The sequence below is a fragment of the Daktulosphaira vitifoliae genome, unplaced genomic scaffold (genome assembly GCF_025091365.1).
Source record: "Daktulosphaira vitifoliae isolate Bord-2020 unplaced genomic scaffold, ASM2509136v1 Scaffold_2, whole genome shotgun sequence".
Taxonomy (NCBI): Eukaryota; Metazoa; Arthropoda; class Insecta; order Hemiptera; family Phylloxeridae; genus Daktulosphaira; species Daktulosphaira vitifoliae.
Genome location: NW_026099573.1, coordinates 768,196 through 790,992, shown reverse-complemented (window position 1 = coordinate 790,992; position 22,797 = coordinate 768,196). Strand labels below are relative to the sequence as shown.

Here is a 22,797-nt window from a genome sequence, read left to right as displayed (position 1 = left end):
TAAATTAGTTGTAAATTGTTTAATTCTATTTTGAGAATTAGTTTCTATCAAATTAAAAAATGTATCAGACAAGTTGTATGCAACTGCCTGATCGTCTACTGTTTCATTAGAATTTTCAGTTAAAAATTTAGTGTATGAACAGTTATCATAGTTTTGCTTAAAACTCTTACCATTTTTGCACATAGGGGCCAAATGACCTTTTGAATTGCATATATTGCAGCTGTAATCCTTGTATCGACAGTTTCTTTTGTAAATACTTTGAGCAGCCACATACTCCACACTTTGGTTTATCCGATGGTTGACTATTGACCTGTTTATTTTGATGAAGTGGCTTTTGTTAATTGAGTTCCGATTCATGTTGTTCCCAAGTATTTTTTTTTCATTTATACCTATATTTTTTTAGCATTAAATCCGTGTAATAAATAAAAAGGCGTGTGGTTAGTGGATATTTGAGGAGTGTTGTTATAACTAAATGTTATATAAGGTAGATAATAATATATAATAAATGTAGTGTCTAATAGCTTGGCATATTACACCATTAATTCTTTCAGTGAACTCTTGTGATTGTGGAGCATAACTAGAAGAGAATATTTGTTTTATTCCAAAGTTTTTGCAAACTTGTTCTAGTGCGGAATTGCGAAAATGAGAGCCTCGGTCGCTAGAAAGATAGCGGATTACACCATACTTGGTTATGAAATTTATCAAAAATCTAATTACAGTGTTGGCATCAGCCGATCTAGTGGCTTTTGTAAATACATATTTGGTGCTTTGACATGTAAAAACTAAAATATATTTTTTATTGTTACTACTGACTAATGGACCAAGAAAGTCGGCTGTTAGTCTATCAAGGGGCTTACAACAGAGTAGTGGAATAGGTTGAAGTTCTCCTGCGGGTTTCCCTGGAGCTTTTTTATTTATTTGACATTCGTGACAAGTTTTTATAAAATGAGTAACATCTTTAATAAGATCTGGCCAATAATATTTAATTTGTATTTTCTTAATTGTTTTTGTAATTTCCAAATGTGCTGACATAGGTGGACAATGATGTGCTGAAATGACATCTTGCACAATTGATTTAGGTATTACTATTAGATTATCTATATTCTGTTTTGGCATGTATTGTTTTAGGTAAATTATATCATTTATAATTACAAACCTTCTAGACATCTTAATTATTTTGTTGGATATCTTTTGCCCATTTAATGTTTTTATTATTTGTTGGCAAAATAAATCTTCTTTTTGACTTACAATTATATCTATGTTTTTTAATGAGGAACTTGTGTCTATTATGTTTAATAATGTATTTTGTGTATCATCAAGGTCATTAATATATGTAATTTTATAAAATTCATTAACAAATGAAGTTGGAATTGTGTGTATAGTATTATTAATAACGTTTGTTTCATATTTTAATATTTTATCATTTGTGTAACCTATATGGTTGTCCATTTTTTTGTTGGACTCGAATTTATTGAAATCATTCTTATGGTTTATAATGTGTGTATCTTTATTACACGTATCATATGTGTTGTGTATATTCGTATATGCAATACTTGTATTCTTTTCATTAAATGTATTTTTTATTATATCATATTCAATTTCATTGACTAAGTCTACGTCATTATGTGAATCAATTTCAATAAATGAATCATAAGCATTACTTGAACCGATATCATTAAACGCGTTTTGTACAACATTATGTGAATCGATTTTAATAAACGTGTCCTTTAAGGTATTAGTTGAACCGATATCATGAAATGTATTTTGTACGACATTAGCTGAATTGATTTTATGAAATTCGTCTTTTACGACAATTTGTATATTAATCATATTACGCGCGTTATTATATTTATTTTTCGCGTTATCATTTATATCAATTATATTATCTATATTACATTTATCTTGCGCGCTATCAATTATATTATATTTATTATTTACCCCATTATCATCATATTCTTTAAATTTATTATTTTGCGCGCTATTATCATATTTTTTTCCAAAATTATTATATTTATTCTCATTATGCGCTTTATATATATCATTTGATTCATTAATATTCTCATATAAACTATTCTTTTTATACTTATAATGTTCATTATTCGCGCAATATTTATCATCTATATTTATTATTTTTCGGGGTATATCATTATTATTTATATTATATATATTTTCATTTTTAATATTATCAATTCTATATTCATTTAAATCATTATCATTTATATAATTAATCATATTTTTACTAAAATCAGGGGTATTTTTATTTCCCATATTGTTATTAAGGCCTTTATAAGTATCATTGCAATGTTTATTATAGATATTTGTCATGACAGTATTTTGTGAATGATCATTCATATTAGTGTCAATTTGTGTATTACGCGTAAATAATTGGTTATAGTGCACTGTGTTTTCGTTTTCGTCATGTTCTATGCAATAATTAAATATTACTGCATCTATGATGTTCATGATACCTTCCCTTGAGAGACAGTCAGCTACTCTGTTCTCAATGCCAGGTTTATGTTTTATCACGAAATCATAATCTAAAATTTTCAAAGTTAATCGTGTTATTCTAGCAGAAGGAATTTTTAGATTTTTATAATATAATAAGCTCATATTATCTGAATATACGGTGAACTTTCTCATCCATAAAAATTCTCTAAAATATGTTATTCCAAATACTAATCCTAATAATTCAAGAGTAGTGCTAGAATATGTCTTTTCGGAATCAAGTAGTTTACGCGATGCGTATCCTACTGGTCTAATTATATTTTTATCGTCTTTTTGTTCTAAAACTGCTCCTAAACCCATTAAACTGGCATCAATCGTTAAAAATGTTTCCCTATCGTCTGAGAAGTGTGCCAACAACGGTTTAGAGGTCAATATTGTTTTCAATTGTTGAAATGCATTCTCGTGTTCAGATTCCCATGTGATTATTTTGGATGCATTCTTTTTTATTAGTTCAAGTAATGGAGATGCTATTTTTGAAAAATCTTTTATTAATCGTCTATAGTAACTGCACATGCCTAAAAAGCTTCGAACTTGTTTTGGAGTTTTAGGTGTTTCAAATTCAGTCACAGCTGATATATTTCGAGACAGAGGTGTTATTCCGAGCTCTGAAATGCCATGTCCTAAGAGTTCTATATTTTGTGCAAATAGGTTACATTTCGATGTTTTTAATGAAAATGAATAATTATCTAATATTTTGAATACGTTTTCTAAATTTAAAAGTGCAGTTTGAAAATCTTTCCCGAAAGTAGCTATATCATCAATGAATATTACTATCGATTTATATAGATATTGGGAGAATGCTTTATTTAGTTCTCTTTGAAAAATTGCACTTGAATTACGAAAACCTTGTGGTAAACGTGTAAATGTTAATAGCCCATGAACTGTTGTAAATGCTAATTTATGTTGGTCTTGTTGCCTAACCGGAATTTGAAAAAAACCTGAGTTTAAATCAAAAGTGCTAAAATATTTTGATCCTTCTAAACTTCTGAATAAATCAGCAGTTCTAGGGAGGGGGTAAGTATCAGCCTCTACCATATTATTTAAGTCCTTATAAGATACTACTAAACGGTATGAGCCTTTTTACTTTTTTCGAACTAAAAATGCAGGAGAAGAATAACTAGATTTTGTGTGTACTACAATATTAGCTGCCATTAATTTATCTAATTGTGTTTTTAATTCCTCGCGCTGTTCAGGTGAAACTCTATGAGGAGAACAAAATTTGGGTTGTTTTGCGTTGGGCTTTAGTGTTATATGACATGGTTTTACCTTAGCTGGGTGTACTTTGCTTAAATCGGTAGTGAATAAATGTGTATAATTCTTAATCAGATTTGTTAGTGTGTTATGCTGTTCGACTGTTAAATGTGGTGATATTTTTATTTCTGTACCCTCGGAGTCATAAACGCGCTCTTTGTTATTGTCTAGAATTGTGTTAACATCTAGCTTTTGAGTCTTATTTTGCGCTATATATGTTTTAATGTCTTGTTTAACTGATTATAAAGATATAAAATTAGTAGTATGTATAATATTAGTGGGGATTTTAGAAATGCTTTTATTGTTTTTCTTTAGTATACCTGGTATCCAGTGTGTACCTTCATTTACAAGGTAAAGAACTATTAATTGCCTATTACCAGGGCCATATACATATCCTAATTTGGAATGTTTTATATAGATGTACAAATCAAAGCCATAAAAATTTGTTAACGTTGCTAATTGATCGTCATGCCACCAGTAGTTAGGTAGTTCTTCCAGATCTAATAATTTACATATTTTAGCTAAATTTGTTATTTGGTTTCCATATAAGTTCAAAGAATTTATTAACGCATAAATAATAAACGCATAAATTAACACATCGTCCGTCAGAAGGAACATCTTCCCCTAATTGATATTGTGAAAACACATTCATAAATTTTGATGTAGAAGTATCATTAATAATAGAATTAATGTTTTTCTTAAGGTTTTTTATAGAAGATTGCACGTTAGATATAATGTCATTATTGTGTTTAGGTATTGAAAGTATAGGGTAACAGATTAATATATCTATCGGTTGATTTTGGAATATTTCAAATATTATGTCTTTGATTGTGTCCCAATATAGGCCATCACAAATTAAATCTACGGAAGAAAANCCTTTGATTGTGTCCCAATATAGGCAATCACAAATTAAATCTACGGAAGAAAATGCTATGAAAGGAAACTTTTGTTCTAAAGCAATATTTTTTAGATTAAAGAGACTTTCGAAGAGATCTAGGTATGAAGCCTGAGAATCGCAAAACTCTTTTGTTATTAATAAGTGTATTATTTTATCAGATATTATTGTGTTTACTTGACCTAAATATATGTTAGTATTTTTTAGCAAATCCGTTATGTTACCAAATTTATTAGTAACATTTTCAAATATTTTAGATTTATATTTTAGGTCAGTAGATGTACATAAAGCTATGGTGTAATTATTGGGAATATTCATAATATCTATAAATGTTTCTTTGATATTGTTATTTTGTTTACAACAGTTGGTGCTTTTTATATGATCCATGGTTTTTTTTATATTTTCTATTGTGTTTTTAAATTTACTACTCATTATAGGGGTTTCGATTTCGTTTAAAAATAGGACTTTTTTAGCATAATTTATATTTGCGTTATGTTGAGATAAAAATTCATTGCCTAATATAATTGTACTACTTAAATTTTCTATGACGCACACTGGTATTTGATAAAATTTATTTTCTATTTCTAATTTAATTGTGGTTGTTCCCAATAAATTTAATGGTGATTTATCTGCACCGGATAATTTATAATTGTGATTTTTATTTATATTAGATGAATCTATGAGGTCAGGTCTTATACAATTTATATTTGCACCTGAATCTATTGTGACTTCTATTGGTTCGTTATTTAATTTAGCTAAAATATATAATGCATTAGCTTTTCTATCGCGATTTAGAATTATAAAAATGTTGTTTGTGTCAGTGTTAGTACTTTTATTTGGAATTGGAGAAGAAGGTGAATGCATATAATCTCCAATTATTGCATTTGACCTTGGCGCGTGTTTTTTTGGTAGTTAGAATTTTTGTTGAGATAACAATTCTCCCTTGTATGATATCGTTTATTACATAAATCACAGATCAAGTTGCAATTTTCCGATTTGTGATTATTGCGATTACAATATATACAATTATTCTTTCGCTCATATGTATTTCTGGGACTATAATTATTATTGTAATTTCTATTAGCATATTGCGTATTATTTTGTTGATAATTATTTGCGCGAGTATCGTTATAATTTTGGCGTGAATAAAATATTGGACGTAAATAATTATTTCCCGAACGTAAATTGTTGTTGTTTCGACGCGTATTATAGTATTCTTGCCGCGTGCCATTAAATAAACGTTTGCTGTTGTCGGTGTTATCATTATTGTTTTTTGTAATAAAAAACTGAAGTTTAGAAATTTGTGAAGTTATATTATCTAACTGTTGTTGCATTTTATTTTGCTCACCGATTTGATAAATATTTTCGCTAGTTATTCGCTGTTTTATGTCGTCTTTCGATTGTATAGTATCCCCTTGTAACATAAATTCAACGGATTCGTATTTTCTTATATTAGCTTTTAAATCTTTTAAACTATTGTTGTCTAATATACCGACATATCGAGCTATTTTTGGATGTAAACCTTTCATTATATTATGTACTAACTCAGATTGTGACATTTTAGGATCTACGCGCTTACATAATTTTTCAGTGTCATTAATGAAAGAGGCAATGGACTCATCTGGGAGTTGTTTACGTTTAGAGAGCATAATTCTAAGCATGTGATTTTGTGCAGTGGGTTCAAATTCAATACGCATGGCGTTTTCTAGGTCAGGCCATTTTACTGAGGGATTCTCCCTTTCATAATTTTCATAAAATATTAGAGCAGTATCGGTTAAATAAATAGCTAAGAATGACTTCTTTTGATCGGATGACCAATTATTTATATCGCTAGCTCTGTTATACTTAGTTAAAAAGGCATCCACGCTTTCGTGAATCGCGCCAGAAAATTTGTCAGGTTGACAAAATGGAATTCGCTCGTTCATGTTTTTGGGAGGTTGATGATTAACTTCAAAATCAGATTCTATAAACTCGCCTAAAAGGAAACGTTGGAGTCTGTCTTTAAGAATAGTTATTGAACCGTCGATTCTTAATTTTCTTTTAGTTAATTCTTCTACTATTGAATTATATGGGGCTTTTTTTATCCACAAAGCTAAATTTTGAGTGTATTGAACAATTTTATCTGAATCAGTAGAGGATTCTTCCATTTATTACATTAATTAATACAAATAAATATATGAATGTATTTTTGTAATTAATTAAATTAGAATTAATATGACACAGTTTTATAATTAAGTATTGTTTAAAAAAAAAGAAATGATAGTAATAAAAATAAAAGTTATATAAAATTTTGTATTAAGTAAATTATTGGGAATAAAATTATTTTTTAACTGTTTCAGGATTTACGCATGAAATATTTTCGTCTTTAAATAAAATTTGTGAAATTTGATATGATGAATGTTTAAATAAATAATCTAGTATTAATGTGAGATGAGTTAAAATAATACTTTCTGTAATAGGAAAGATTGTGCGATTATCTATAAAAGTGTTTATAAATTTTTGAATAAGTAACGTATTTTGTACGTTTATGTTAAGGCGAAGAGTAGAAACCCAAAGTATATCTGCTAGATATATCATTAAATGATGATGAGTTGAAATTGTTCTGTTTTTTATTTGAAAAGTTACTATGCCGATCATATATTTTACTACTGATATAAGATTTTGTTTCGTTAAATCTGACATTTGTAATGTATATTATATTACAAAAATTAGGAACATTGAAGAAAAATATTGTAATGATATCGGTATTTGCGAAGTAGATTCAAAGCCACGAGTTGGTCGCCACTTTGTAATAAAAAATAAAATAAGGGGAGGCGATAAGATAGAGATAGTAGGAAAAGGATTATAAGTTATTTGGATTGTATTTGATTTATTCATATCATCTTAATCCTACCTCTTATCCACTCTGTCCTATTTCTTAATATTACATGAATATAGTGCATGTCTTAAGACTACACTTACCTTGATGTCCAAATGGATTCGTAGATAGATGGTGAATTGTGATGTTCCTTGTTGATGTCGATATTTTAAGTTAATTTAAATAAATAAAAATACAGATATGAGGGGCAACATACTGAGTTTATTTCTATAACTTGTATTAATTATTTTGACAAATATATATAAGTCTTATAATTAAAATTAACAAAAGTAACGTGAATTTTACATTATTAACTTTTAATATGAAAGTGTAAGATTATGGGGGAATAATAAGTGAAAATGAAAGTGAGAGTATGCGAGAGAGATAAAATGGAAAGAGAGTGTCTGTGCTAATTTTACTAGCCCTTTTATATTAAATTAGTTGGTAAGGTAATGAAGGGAGGCTAGTTTTTCTTAAAAATTTAACTATTTAATCTTGCCGTCTGTTCGGCGCCACAGATACGATTATGGTAATTAAAAAGATGGACATTAATGTAAACATCGCTCCAAATGAACGATGTATTTGTAAAAAGTAATAAAATAATAGTCGGTCAGAAAAGTATTTAAAATTGATAATTATTTGTGTAAAGATTATTCTAGAAGTTTCTCGGATAGTCTCGAAACTTCTATTTTGATTCATTACAATAAATACACCAAAGTTAAACGTTTTCATAAGAGAATGACTGATATCAGCAATTCGTATATTAAAATCGTCATTAGTGTGGTAGATACCTACTGTATAAAGTTCATCTAAAACTATAGTACAATAATATATATTTTTTGGCATACTAACATTCAAAAATATGGTTTTTTAGTTTCACTAAAACGTTGTGTTTTAGCATACTAAACAGATTAGTACACCAATGTAAAATTCAAAAATAGACCCCCTGGTCCTTTAGTCAATCATAACAATTAGTGTGTGTGCTGGCCAACCGTCCTTTAGTAGATATAGTGAAAAGGTAGTTGTGCTGGTGTCTGACAAGGAGCCACCCCTCAGTTTGCTACTTTTGTGCTAGATCGTACTGACGGGTCTAAACTCTAACCCTTTAGTAGTTCACTAATTGGAGTGATTGGGGCTGACCAGCGTATCCAAAGCAAGGACTCGAGAAAAGCTAAAAACGAACTTGTCATCTAAAAACGTTATTTAATTAGTGCATTAATTTTTGTGTCTACGTCGGGGTACTACCGACGTACGACAAAATAAAAATAAAATAAATAATATGTATAATAATAATATAAAAATAATTGTAATAACTTACTCTAAATATAGAGTAAATTAATCGGCATCCACATGATGCCGATTTAAATTAATTTAAAACTTAGTTTTGTTAAGAACCCTTAAATATTATTTTGTAGTGTAGAGTTTGGAATACAAAGTCGTCCCACTGTTGTCGGACACAGAAATGTGCTGACCAAGAGATTTAGGGCAACGATGGGTGAAGGACACCCACTGTAGGTCTCATACGGTCGGTCATCGTTTAGTATGCGCTAATTACACTCTTGTGTTATTCCATATCATAATTCTAATTCATTCTACATCATTCTATATCATTCTATTTTATTATCCTATTAATTTGTATTAATATTAAGAATTAATGTTGTATTGTATTATTTATTATCCAGTCATATTATATATTATAAATTGTTTGTTAAACAGTGAGTGTTTTCGTTTTTTTTTCTTTAAGTTTTAATTTCTTTACCACGTAATCCTGCACAACAGTCTACACAACTCCTGATAGTTCGAAGTTATTTTAACGAGACAATAGTTTAAAACAATTAATATTAACAGCTACATGGGTTTGGCAATGTAGAGAACAAAATATACTCAAGGTGGTAATATTCCATCATTTGCAACTAGTGAATGCTGGCTAACTAATTAAAAAAAAAAATATGACATTGTTTTAAACAAAATCTGTTGTAATGGGCAAGTATTTATGTATACTCAAATTAGTATCACGATTCAACTTTGTTAAGCAATTTGACACGACTTACGTCACAAAAATGTGGTCGACACTGGTTTTGAGGGTAGAGACTCGTGGGCCATTTATTAAATGAGCGACAACAGGTTATTTTAACAAAAAAATAAAACAAACCGAAAAGATAAACACAGTAATAATAATCTTCGCATAATATCGCGGCACTTTCGCTGGCGTCGACGACGCGATGTCCGGCGTAATCCTTGGGCGACAAAAGGTTAGCAGCGTTGTAAGTGATGGTGCGCGGGTGCGGATCGGTTGGTCGACGTTGTCGCTTTCACAATGGGAAGAAGACTCCTGCACCATTTGCGGCGGGTCGTTGTCGGCCGTGCATTTGCTGGACTTTGCACCGTAGCGTATAACACGCGGTGTTGGTCAGTCAAATACTCATAGTAGAGCGACGGCTGATAAAGGTGGCATGAGGCGCGGGACATCGTGTATGACGAAGCGACGCGGGCCGTGTCAAATAATGATCCATGAAACATGTTTAAAACTAAAGATACTGGACTTTTTTATGTGTTTATCAGACAAATCATTTACTAATAAATATCAAAATTGATATAGTGAGAAACATAGTAAAGACTGATTGACGCTTATACTTACTATGAATATAAATACTCCGAAAAATTAACATCACTTCTAAATAGAAAAAGCTACAAAACACAAAAATTAAAAAAAAAATAATTATTTCCTATAACTTATCGTTCAAACCAAAAAGCATTGATGACCGCCCGGTTATGTCTCTGAATTTATACATGAAAAAACAAAAACTCAAAATCTTACTATTTTTGAACAATTGTGCATAAAAACAATTGTTCACTTTTCAACCTCTCTATTTATCCAAAACTCGATTCAGTTATGGGGGCTAAAAGTGTTCCTATAGAAGCTGAAACCCCCACAGCAATCTGTGCAATCTACAATAATAATGCACATGCACAAAAACTGGCGGGGTTCCACGACACTTCTATGAAATTCTAGAAGTGCGTTGTGACACTACAAATAAGTCGGGACTATTGCGTTATTTGATAAATCGTGGAAAAACAACCTCTTCTACATTATGAACTCTTTTAAAATTTGGAATTTGCTTCAGATATTAATAAGACAGACCACGATGAATCAGTTGCTATGCCAATAATTTGGAAATTGCTACACGACAAAATAAATCTTATCGATTTTGTTGAATGACTTTATGATGCTGAAATTCTGATAACATGTCATGATATTGAAAGAAGCAAGTTTATTACATAATAAACTATGTATTTATTCAAAGTCAGAAGTTATAACGACATTTTCGACGTTCCATTTATTATTAAAAAAAAATTAGATCTAGTTATATTAGCTTAATCAAACAAAATAATTAATTTCTTTAACAAAAATAAACGTATTTTTATGATTTATTTAATTCGTAATTTTAATAATTAAAGATTAGATTTATTTTATTTTATTTTATTTATAAAAATTGACAAAATAATAGATAATTTAAATATTCATTTAAAATTATAAATAAAATATATCATAAAGATCGAATAAATTGTTATTTTAAGGGGTCAGCCTGGGCTAGTTAGTAAAATCGTATGTTTCAGTACATGGTATTTTGGATTCGATCCTCAGAGTGCTATCCTTCTATTTCCCGAATTTATCTAGAAGGATATAAAACTGATATTTATAATTATTATAATATATTATTGTAATATATTTAATAATTGTTAAATATTACCATATTTAATTTTACCTTAAATATTAATTCCTCAACATTTCATATTCTCAGGGATTATAATTGTTTTCTATTAACAAAAATTTAAAGTTATTAATATTTTCTGAAAAAGAAAGTATTTTAATGGTTAAAGTTAATGTCACTGTATTACATTTAATTCAAGGGTTTGAAGATGCTGGTGATCAACAAATATCATTTTACGAGGATACAAATTTTAAACAGGAGATTGAAAATATATGGGTAGCTTTAGAACCTTTATACAAACAATTACATGCCTATGTCCGAAGAAAGCTAATAGCGCATTATGGAAATCGAAGGGTTAGACCGGATGGTCCTATTCCTGCACATCTTTTAGGTATCATTAAATATAAAAACTTTTTTTTTGAATAATTATTTTGAAGAAAATAACTCTTAGCGTGATTTTATCCAGTCTTTTTTAATATTTTAAAAAATATGCTATATATAGATTTTTAATAAGTCTTAAAGTCAATTTTAAAAAAACTGTAACATAACGATGTAATGGACAGTGAGGGAGTTGGGTTGGGTTTGGTTTGGTCTTGATGCCAAACTTTTCAAAAAATATTTTTTTGTTAATTGTGAATTAATTGTCTACAAGGAATTTTCATCAAAGTCAAAAATATAATTTTCTTGAACAATTCTTCACGATAATTTTATATCTGCAATTAACTAACTTTATATAATAAAACTAACTTTTGATATTATTACTAATTAGTTAAAATCGAGTAAAAAGAATAATGAAATAACAAAAAAAATGATAGCACTGTGGGTTGCGGCACAGTATGAACGTGGGATAGTTGGGACAAGCAATAATGCTATATGTCTGTGATTTTAATCAATGTCATAAGAAACGCTTCGATTCCAATCTGTAGATTGGTTGGGTTTAATTTTAATTCAATGTAGTGCATAAATACAAAAGCAACATCAATTATTATTTCCTTAATATTACCTGATTTTTTAGATTTAAAAGTATTATGTATAAATAATATTTTTTATAGCAATTAAATATTATATGGTGAAATAATAAATGATAAATTTATATACATGTTTGTCATGGAAGTAACCAAATATACTACTTTTTATATATTTTATTATTTCAACATAAAAATTACAATATTAAATTATTATGTTGGGTTTGGTAATTTGATACTATATTTAATTGCTATAATAAATATTATTAATAAATTATACTTTTAAATCTTAGAACTATTAATCAAGGTATAATTAAGGAAACAAGAGATGATGTTGCTTTTGTATTTATACACTGCATTTTTTAAATAAACTCAACCAATCTACAGTTTGAAGCGTTTTTTATGATAATGATTTTAATTACTATCAGATTATTTTTATATTGGACCCAACTATCCCACGTCATGCTTTGCCTCGACCTCACTGTGCTATTGTTTTTTTATATGTTAATACTCTTTTCTTACTAATTAGTAATAATCTTAAACATTAGAGTTGATTCTCATAAAAATCATATACAAATTGCAATTAAATTTATTTGAATATACTTATCGTTTAAGTAAAAATTGAGAAATTTCAAAACATTCTTGATGCAAAATGGCAATAAAGCGTACGACAATAATATTTATTACTATTAGGTATTAATCTATACAATTGTTTCCTTTGATGATTCCACGCTGTGTTGAGTACCTTATATACAGAATTTTTACTGAATAGCTCACAATCTTAAAAACAAATTTTTTGAGTTATTAAATTATACTTTGCACGATGTAATACTATATCATACATTTAAAATTAAAACTATATTAAAAATATTATTAATTTAAAACTAAAAAATATTTAACTAACCAAACCAAACCCAACCAAACCACAAAAAAGTACTAAAAAAACGTGGGTACATATTTCGGAAACAATGTTACCATTATTATTACGAACACAAAAGTGTAATAAATAAAGAGGAACAGCTATTACATTCACTAGCGTGGGGGAACAAAAAGTAATTAAATAACCCATTTTATATTATCCGAGCATCGAAAATGGACTAGCTAGATTTTTTAAGAATTTTGGTATTAATTAAGAAATATTAAGAGTAATAATTTAAGAGATTTAATAAGTAACCTTAACCCTTTAGCAGGCGCGTGCCTATTTTTAACGTTCATAGTCGCGTGGGGGTCTGTAAGACCCTATTTTTAAAAAAGTATAAAATATGTCTAAAAAAGTTCATTTTTTTTAATTCAAAGAAATTATTTGTTATGATATATAAATATGGATAAAAATTCAATAATAAAAATTAAAAAATAAATAAATTACAAAATTATGTACATTACTAAAAATTATATTACAAAAAAAAACTTTAAAGAGCACTTAAGAAATATTAAAAATCAAGAAGTTGATAAATCTCCGTTAGTTGAATATTTATTGACACATAAGCACTCAATTAAAACCATAAAATTAATTAAAAATGTAAATAATGACTAAGAACTTAATATAAAGGAGGCAATAAAAATATTTTAAAATAAGTAAAATTTCATTAATTGGAATTTTGGCCAACTGAAAAATTCATTATTAAACTTGTAAAAACTTGCAAATTGTGATAATATCACTCAGTGATAAGGTTAATAAGGGTATTTAAGGGGGTTTATTGTGGTTGTGGTTATAGTATGTGTTTAGCGTTGATAATGCTAACATTGTTTCCGTAAAACGGAATTTTTTATAGCTTTTTGAGTTTAATATTATTAATGTATTTCAGTTTTAACAATATACTTTTTAATATAATTTTAATTTTAAATAATATTAGCCACGAGTGATTATTTTTATTATATTATATCATAAAGTTATACTATGATTTCATATAATTTTATTGTTTGAAATTTTTTGATAATTATCTATGTATATATATGTATATTAGTAATGGGAAATATCGAATAGTAATTATCGAACTATTCGATAGTCATTCAAAAAATATTCGATAGTTACATAATATATTCGAATAGTTTTTAAAACTATTCGATAGTTTATGCTAAAAATAAACTATTCGGTTGTATAAACACAATTCGAATAGTTATACGATAGTTTAAAATATTTGAAAATAACAAACATTAATTTTTACTATTATTAATTGTATAATAATTTATTTTAAGTATTCGCTAATTATCTTCTTATTTTAATTAAGTGTACTTAATAAACATTTTAGATAGAACTAATCGAATAATTTTTAAAACCATTCGGTAGCCTATTTGAAAAGTTTTTAAAACTATTCGATAGTTTATGCTAAAAATAAACTATTCGGTTGTATAAAAACAATTCGAATAGTTATACGATAGTTTAAAATATTTGAAAATAACAAACATTAATTTTTACTATTATTAATTGTATAATAATTTATTTTAAGTATTCGCTAATTATCTTCTTATTTTAATTAAGTGTACTTAATAAACATTTTAGATAGAACTAATCGAATAATTTTTAAAACCATTCGGTAGCCTATTTGAAAAGTTTTTAAAACTATTCGATAGTTTATGCTAAAAATAAACTATTCGGTTGTATAAAAACAATTCGAATAGTTATACGATAGTTTAAAATATTTGAAAATAACAAACATTAATTTTTACTATTATTAATTGTATAATAATTTATTTTAAGTATTCGCTAATTATCTTCTTATTTTAATTAAGTGTACTTAATAAACATTTTAGATAGAACTAATCGAATAATTTTTAAAACCATTCGGTAGCCTATTTGAAAAGTTTTTAAAACTATTCGATAGTTTATGCTAAAAATAAACTATTCGGTTGTATAAAAACAATTCGAATAGTTATACGATAGTTTAAAATATTTGAAAATAACAAACATTAATTTTTACTATTATTAATTGTATAATAATTTATTTTAAGTATTCGCTAATTATCTTCTTATTTTAATTAAGTGTACTTAATAAACATTTTAGATAGAACTAATCGAATAATTTTTAAAACCATTCGGTAGCCTATTTGAAAAGTTTTTAAAACTATTCGATAGTTTATGCTAAAAATAAACTATTCGGTTGTATAAAAACAATTCGAATAGATATTCGATAGTTTAAAATATTCGAAAATGCCCATCACTAATATGTATATATTGGTAATATCTACTGGATGGTGCTTAAATATCATTAATTCTTTACAAAATTGTAATGTAAAAATAATTTATAGTTAAACTAAATATGTTTTTATAATTCCTAAGGTAATATGTGGGCGCAGAACTGGAAAAATATTATAGATTTAGTTATGCCGTATCCAGGTAAAAGACGAGTCGATGTAACAGGAGAAATGCTACGTCAAGGCTACACTCCTTTAAAGTGAATTATTTAAATTTAAGAAATAAAATATAGACTAAAAATATTTGTCCTTACCAATAGCAATGATTTAATTTAAAATTTTATATGTTAAAAGAAAATTAACCAATATTTTATTTTTTTACAATCACGGACAAAAATAGTTTAGCCGTGTGAAATAAATATATAATCAACTGTGAAACGTTTAATGATGCAAATCATAAAGAGAATATTGTAACATAGTCTTATATTAGCTATATATATATATATTTAATATAACATAGTTATACTCTTTTTATCGTATAAATCATACGAGGTGTGTTCAAAAAGTAAGGTGACTTTTCAAATTTCGCGGGCTACGTCCGTTCGATGATTAGACCCTATGAAAAACCCTATGAAAGGACGAAGATTTGCAACGATCGAGGAGATAAAAACTACATCGCTGAAAGAGCTCAAGGCTATACCAAAAAGTGCTTATCAGAAGTGTTTCGAAGATTGGAAAAAGCGTTGGCACAAGTGTATTACATCTGAGGGGGATTACTTTGAAGGGGACAACATAAACATTGATGAATAAATAAATAGTTTTTCATATAAATATCAAGTCACCTTACTTTTTGAACACACCTCGTATTCCTATAATTAACTATTAAACTTTGTTTAAAAATAGGATGTTCCATATGGCAGAAGAATTTTTCACATCATTGGGCTTAAAGGCAATGCCAATTCAATTTTGGCATAATTCAGTATTTGAAAGACCATTTAATCGTCCTATATCATGTAAAGCATCTGCTTGGGATTTTTGCGATAAACATGATTTTAGGTAACGTAAATAATTATTATTATATGATTTATTATCATGAATTATATAACTTATATAAGTAATGTTTTTTACGGAATTTTGTATCAATTATAAAACGTTTTTTGTGTATAAAATATGGAATCTACAATTCATAAATCACTTCTATTAAATTTAGTTCATATTAATGTTAAAATGTCAAGTACAGTTTGGGGCCTATTATAATTTAAATTCTACAGGAAATATAAACATCTTATTTCTATTTAACATCGTATTATTTGAATAATATTTAACATAAATTTTAGCTTTGATACCAAGCTGAGAAGCTATTAATTTTATTATTATATGTTTTTTTTTGTGTTAGTATATGTCATTACTTCCGCTGCTACTGAATAGGCTTTACTCAACAATATTTCAACAGGGATGACAGTCAACTCATCCCGCGTAATTCAATTTATCGGTGAACTATTATTTCATTTCAATATGATATAATTATCTAGTTATGCAATAATACTTCAGAAGTAGGATTAGAAAACTTAAGTCTAATTAAATCGACACTCATTTATAAAAACTGAATAATATCTGATAGAAATACTTGGTTTACTAAGAAAGAATTCGAGAAAATATGCGAACAATATAAAATAAACTGTTTGAAAGGCAACAGCTAATACAAAGGCTAATTGTCCTGTGGGTTGGGTTTTCTCTTTTTTGGTCTTCCTCTACCTTTTATTCCTTTAACATTACCAAACTATCTAAGTCTATTTTCTTTTATCCACGATTGACATTATTCCTATAATCTCACTTATATATTCGTTCCTCATCCTATCTTCTCCAGTATTTCCACTCATCCATCTCATCATTGTCATCTCTGTTACACGCATTCTCTGCTCTACTTTCTTGTCAACCACCCAACACTCTGAACCATACGTTATAGTTGGTCTCACTATAGTCTTATAGAACTTACCTTTCAGCCTAATAGGAATTCTTTTATTGCATAACACACCAGACGTTTCTCCACAATTTAACCACCTTCACTTAATCCTGTGTCTTACATCCTCATAAATACCACCATTCTTTTGCGCAAATAATTCTAAATAATTAAAACTTTCTACCTCTTTTATCACGTCCTCACCTATTGTGACTGATCTCCTCATTTCACCTCCTCGTGTTCATCTTTGTCAAACTCGTACTCTGTATTTACCGTCTTAGTTTTATTTATTCTTAAACCTTTTTCTTCAAAAGCTGATCTCCACACATCTAGCCACACGTTTATCACAAAGCGACGCGGTACCATATCAGGAAAATTTTTTTGAAAATTTCATGTCATTACATTAAAACTAGAAATTATCATTAAAAAAAATTAAATTTTAAGTTTTTAACTCTTAAGGAATGAAAAAAAAAAAAACTTCTTATTTTCAACTAACATAGTTGAAACTAAAAATTTATTTTGTAATAATGATATTCATATACTATTTATTTCTAATCTAAAAAATACTTAATCTCTTATTTTTTTATTACGTATTAATAAAATACGTATTTATTAATAAATCTAAAAACATTTTATTTTTAATTCGTAGAATAAAACAATGTACAGATATTACGATGGATGATTTATTCACTGTACATCATGAAATGACACATATTCAATACTATCTTCATTATGCTAATAAGCCTCTTCTTTTTAGAGATGGTGCTAATCCAGGTAATGTATATTTCAATGTATTTAGTTAAAATTAAAGATGAATGAATGTTACTGTTATTACTTCAAACTGACAGTAATAAAAATAAAAATAAAAATTTCATTACGGTTTATAGGCAAAATGATGTGGTTAACAATTTAAAATAGCCAGTTTTGGCTTCTTTTTCCTTACCTTTATCCCAACTATTTGGGGTCAGCTACCCTTATCCTAATAATTTACTTAACACAATAAAATTGATTACATGATTTTAGGATAAGTAATCATTGAATTTCAAGTATTTTATTACATAGAGTGGTTATGTAGCGCTGGTGGGAAGAGCTTGTAATAATATATATCTATAACGCATACTCCACCTTTTTTTTGACGTTATTATTACATTGATTTTCATCTGGATAATATATAACCTGATTTTTGACAGCTTACTTTCTGTAACATATTTTATTTAACGTTATATTACCTGATATATAGGCATAGTGTTGCATAAAATATAATATTAAGATAATTCTATCTTAATTGCTATCTTACGTTTTTACTATTTAACACCTATAACAACATCTATTCTTCAATGATGAGCTAACCAATTATAGTTGATTAGCTCATATTCGAGAGTCGTCTAAAATGTAAGGTTACAAGGCCATAAGACCATAGATTATAAGATGATTTTTTTTTTGTAGTTAATATTTGTATGATATAGAGCAAATCTGCATAATCAAAATAAGGTTTTGTAGTTTTCTCTGATGAAAAGTACCATCACAATATTAATTATCATCGAGGAAATTTTAAACTATACACTCCAATTTCAATAAGTATGCATTTATACATTCTTCAATTTACTCTAACGTATTTATTGCAAATATCCATTAGAAATTCTAGAAAAATTATTACATTGACAAAATATCATTGACTTTGATGGGACTAAGGTTGATATTATATTGAATAAATAAATAACACCTTGATTAAATATCAGTGAAAATATATTTTACAATTGCTATATCCGTAAAAGTACATAAAAACAAGATCAGTTTTCAGGAGGAAGTAGACAGTGTTAATGTTATGTTTGGTGCATCACCGGACCGGTTATCGTCACCCGCGGTCACTCGACGTCGCGCGACCTGTTGGACGAGGAGAGGTAGCTGTGTTGCAGTCGCCATCCAGCGGTAAAGCCGGAAGTGCAATGCGACCGCGTCATACTCCCTCCCAGTCCGACCGGTTGGCTAACCTGTTGAGCCTAGGGAAAGTGGTCTACCGGGACGCCTTCCAGATCGGAAAAGTCCGGCAGCAGGATGGGTGAAGCGTGGAGGATTGCCTCGGCGTCGGGTTCCACCTCCATCCTCTCCATGATGTTCGGCTGTTGGAAGGTTAGGTCCAATGGCGGATCTATCCGATCGTTTCCTAGGAACACGTCCGGTAGATCGGGTTGTCGGTCCCGGCTCACGTTTCCGTCGGGCCGAGAACCACTTCTCACTCCGCTTACCACTACTGTGACAGGGGCAGGCTAGCTGAGAGCTTGTGCCACCTGTTTCGGGCGGAAGCGACCGTGATCGTCCCATGTATTGTGCCGGTGGTTTGGCCGATTTCGCTCCAGCCGCTCTTGTGCTGGTTGCCATGAACGGTGAGCACGTGGCCGTGGCTCTGCCGGACCATCGTTCCGTCTCCGGGTTTCCCCTTGGCGGACTCTCTCGATCAAGCCGCGATCGAAAGCGGCCCACAGTAGTGGCTGGGATTGCAACTCCCAGACTTCTGCCGTCCTGATCCAAGCTCGGCTCCAATTCGGCAATTCCTCGTAAGTTTCCCCCAATAATGCCGCTGCTTGCCGTCATGTTGGCGCATCATGGTCGCGGTTTCGACGGCTAATCGACGAGATCAGCGGAACGGGCGGGCTTCTCCTTGCTGCTGGTTGTCGGTCATCCTGTAACAGAGAATGATTGTTAGGATTACCTCCTAGTCATGTTTCATGGCCGTAACATGCAGCTTCAACTGATGCTTTCCTTTGGTCGCAAATACTCCCTCACCTAACCTTTTGGCTAGTTGCACGTTGGTTCAAACCAAGCCACATAGGGGCAAAGCCGGCATGAGATCTTTTATCAGCGCTGAATACCCTTTGGGATGCGCGCGATAATATACCCAATCCCCTTCCTCAAAGCGTTTGCGGTGATTTTCACGGGATATATTGTGACCATCGTTGTTTTTACCGAAAGGTGACCCGAAATATTGAGAGGGTTGTCCTTCCCCACAGAGATTTTAATTTTCCCATCGAAGATACCGGAGTTATGGTCATCTTCGGCCTTTTCAGGGAAAATTGTTGTTTTTCGGTAATGATTTGGCGTAATCCTTTTTGTGGCCGGCTATTTCTATTTGTTTCGGGTTTTTACCCGTAGAAATAATGTCCAGCAGCCAATCGCCGGGGGCTTTGGCTTCTCGCCCAAAGACCCGCTCAGAGGGGTGCTCCCTGTTAGCGTGCTCCAACGATTTCTTATTGAAAAAAGTATATTCGTAATACAGCTGCCCTAGTGGCTATGTGGTTTGTCAACCAAAGTTGTACGAAGACCTTTTTTCAAATCCTGGCTTCGGCGCTTTACCGGGTTTGCTCTTGGATGGTAAATTGGCGTTGTCCATCCTGCTATGCCCCACTTCTCCAGTACTTTCTCCATTGTTTTGGAGACGAATTGTGTTCCATTGTCTGAGCATAGCCGAAACGAGAGAAGAACTCTCTTCCTAGAGTGTCGGTAATCGTCTTAGCGATGGCTTGCCCTAGGGGGTATGCTTCTACCCATCTGCTGTAGCAGTCTGTTGCTACAAGTAGACAAGTCTTACCGCGTTGATATCTTGGGTATGGCCCCATAAAATCAATACTAACAACCTACCATGTCTGGCGGGGCTGTTTTGGTCGCCTTGGGTCGTCTTGCTTCCGGTTCAGCGGTTTAACGCAAGCACAAACTTGACACCTTGCGACATATTGACGTACCGACTCTCTCATACTGGTGCATTAGAAACAATTACCGATGTTCCAGTAATTGTTTCTACTGTTATTTATCCATCCTGGATGTCCGACAGAAACATGGTCATGATAACTCTATAGCAGGTGATCTGACATGTCCGACGGAACGACGATAATCTTTCCGTCCGTTCCGTTATTTACCGGGCCTTTTAGTAAAATACCATTTTGCAAGTAGTATTCCTGGTGTAAGCGCCGGTAAATTGGATTGTCACTCCGGAGTTTCCGGACTTACTGGGTCAAAGTTGCATCCTCGGCTTGCCAGGTTCTAATGTCGGAAATAGCTATATTCTCCGGGTATGTTTTTTGCTCTTTTACCGTTTTTAACTGTGCTAAAAGAGTTACTTTTCCCATGCAAATATGTTTTTTCTGACTTTTGCTCGGGTGAGTCGTCTAAGCTTGGGTCCTGGTCGGACACTGAACGATTACTCTGTTCGTCAGTCAACATTTCTCCTGTAAATAAGTTTGCGGCTCGGACCCGGAGGTCATAAAGTGAATCTGTGTCAGATTTCCTTCGGTTCCAAGTGATACCAGTGAAAGGAATTAACTCCTTCGGAAGTTTTAACGGGAAAGACTGTGGAACCGTTAACAACTCATGTGTTAGCTGGTCTTGTTTCAGAGATTTGTTCGGGAAACTGTTCTCGGAGAGAGCTGCTTGTGTTCCTTGGCCAGGACGTTTTGCACTACTCTCCTGTATTTTTGAAACTTCTCTATCTATTGTACATTTCTTCCGTGGATACTCCGTTTTATCTCCAGATTTGATAGCGGCGAGCTGCATATTTTTACGCGTCTCCAGTGTCTTTTTGGGTTCCTGGTCGGAAACTTCGGTACTGGGCTTGCGTTTACGGTACTTTGGACGGGCTAGTTTTTCTTGTCCGGTCGGTTTCCCGTGAACCTTCTGGAACTCTTCCCGTTTCCCGTATTCGCCATATTTCTTTCCGGGCAATTTGCCCACCAGTGCCCAGTAAGGTTGCAGTTTTTACAACGTGCCGCTCCCGATGGGCTTTTTTCCGGTCTAATAACCTCTTTCTTCAGTGGCGGTTTCTTATTTGCCCATTTGAAACTATTCCCTTCCGCGGAATACTTCTTTTCTTCGGGCTGCCGTTCCGGAGCAAGGTCCTCTACGTCCAAGTCGCTAGCCAGCTCTAGCATATCTTCTATTGACCTAGGGCGTCTCACTCTTACGTAGACCCGGTAGTCACTACGCATGAGCCCTGTGATTAGGTCAACCAACTCGTACTCTGTGAGCCTTGAGTCGAGACGACAGGATAGCTGGCTCTTCCAAACTACAAACTCCCCTAGAGATTGTCATTCGCCTTGGTGAGCACTGTGAAGATCATTGCGTACTTGGGTAAGTAAAGCAATGCTATTAAACCTCCTCAAAAATTGTTGCCGGAACACTGTCCATGTGGGGTTCAAGCAGCGTATAGTACCCCACCAGTTACCTGCCTCTGTTTTTAACTGTGGGGACAGTACATGTACCCACTTCTGGTGTGGTACGTTCGCGCTTCGATTAGAACCAATTCAGCCTCTTCAATGAAAGCGTTGGGGTCCTTTTGTTTCTTTCCGGAAAACTCCGACAGAGAATCACGCACCAACGTTAGACTGTCGTGGGACAGTAACGACGTTTCGTTAAAAGTAACGTGACGTTGCTCCCTGGTCCTATTGTCCGGACGGGAACGACTTTCAGATCGTTCTACTCCGTTAATACCGGTCATTCCTTGGTTTGAAACGAAAGTGTGGTGTTTCTGA

General features: G+C 31.1%; 2 protein-coding genes across 2 annotated transcripts in view; one reads left to right on the top strand and one right to left on the bottom strand.

The window, feature by feature from the left end:
* Positions 1-22,797, top strand: part of LOC126900063 (angiotensin-converting enzyme-like) — a 66,939-nt gene that overhangs the window by 29,677 nt on the left and 14,465 nt on the right. Inside the window, exons 7-10 of the mRNA XM_050675495.1 lie at positions 11,421-11,612; positions 15,464-15,578; positions 16,222-16,374; positions 17,928-18,052. Coding sequence (XP_050531452.1) covers positions 11,421-11,612; positions 15,464-15,578; positions 16,222-16,374; positions 17,928-18,052 — 585 coding nt within the window. The remainder of the gene's footprint in view (positions 1-11,420; positions 11,613-15,463; positions 15,579-16,221; positions 16,375-17,927; positions 18,053-22,797) is intronic.
* Positions 5,210-8,216, bottom strand: LOC126899309 (probable serine/threonine-protein kinase roco9). The gene is made up of 2 exons (XM_050674088.1): positions 7,613-8,216; positions 5,210-6,773 (listed from the first exon to the last, which is right to left on the bottom strand). The coding sequence occupies exon 2, from the start codon at positions 6,574-6,576 to the stop codon at positions 5,527-5,529; it is 1,050 nt and encodes a 349-aa protein (XP_050530045.1). The 5' UTR covers positions 6,577-6,773; positions 7,613-8,216; the 3' UTR covers positions 5,210-5,526.

Excerpts from the sequence above, each read along its gene's own strand:
- LOC126899309 (XM_050674088.1), bottom strand. The coding sequence starts at position 6,576 with ATGAACGAGCGAATTCCATTTTGTCAACCTGACAAATTTTCTGGCGCG.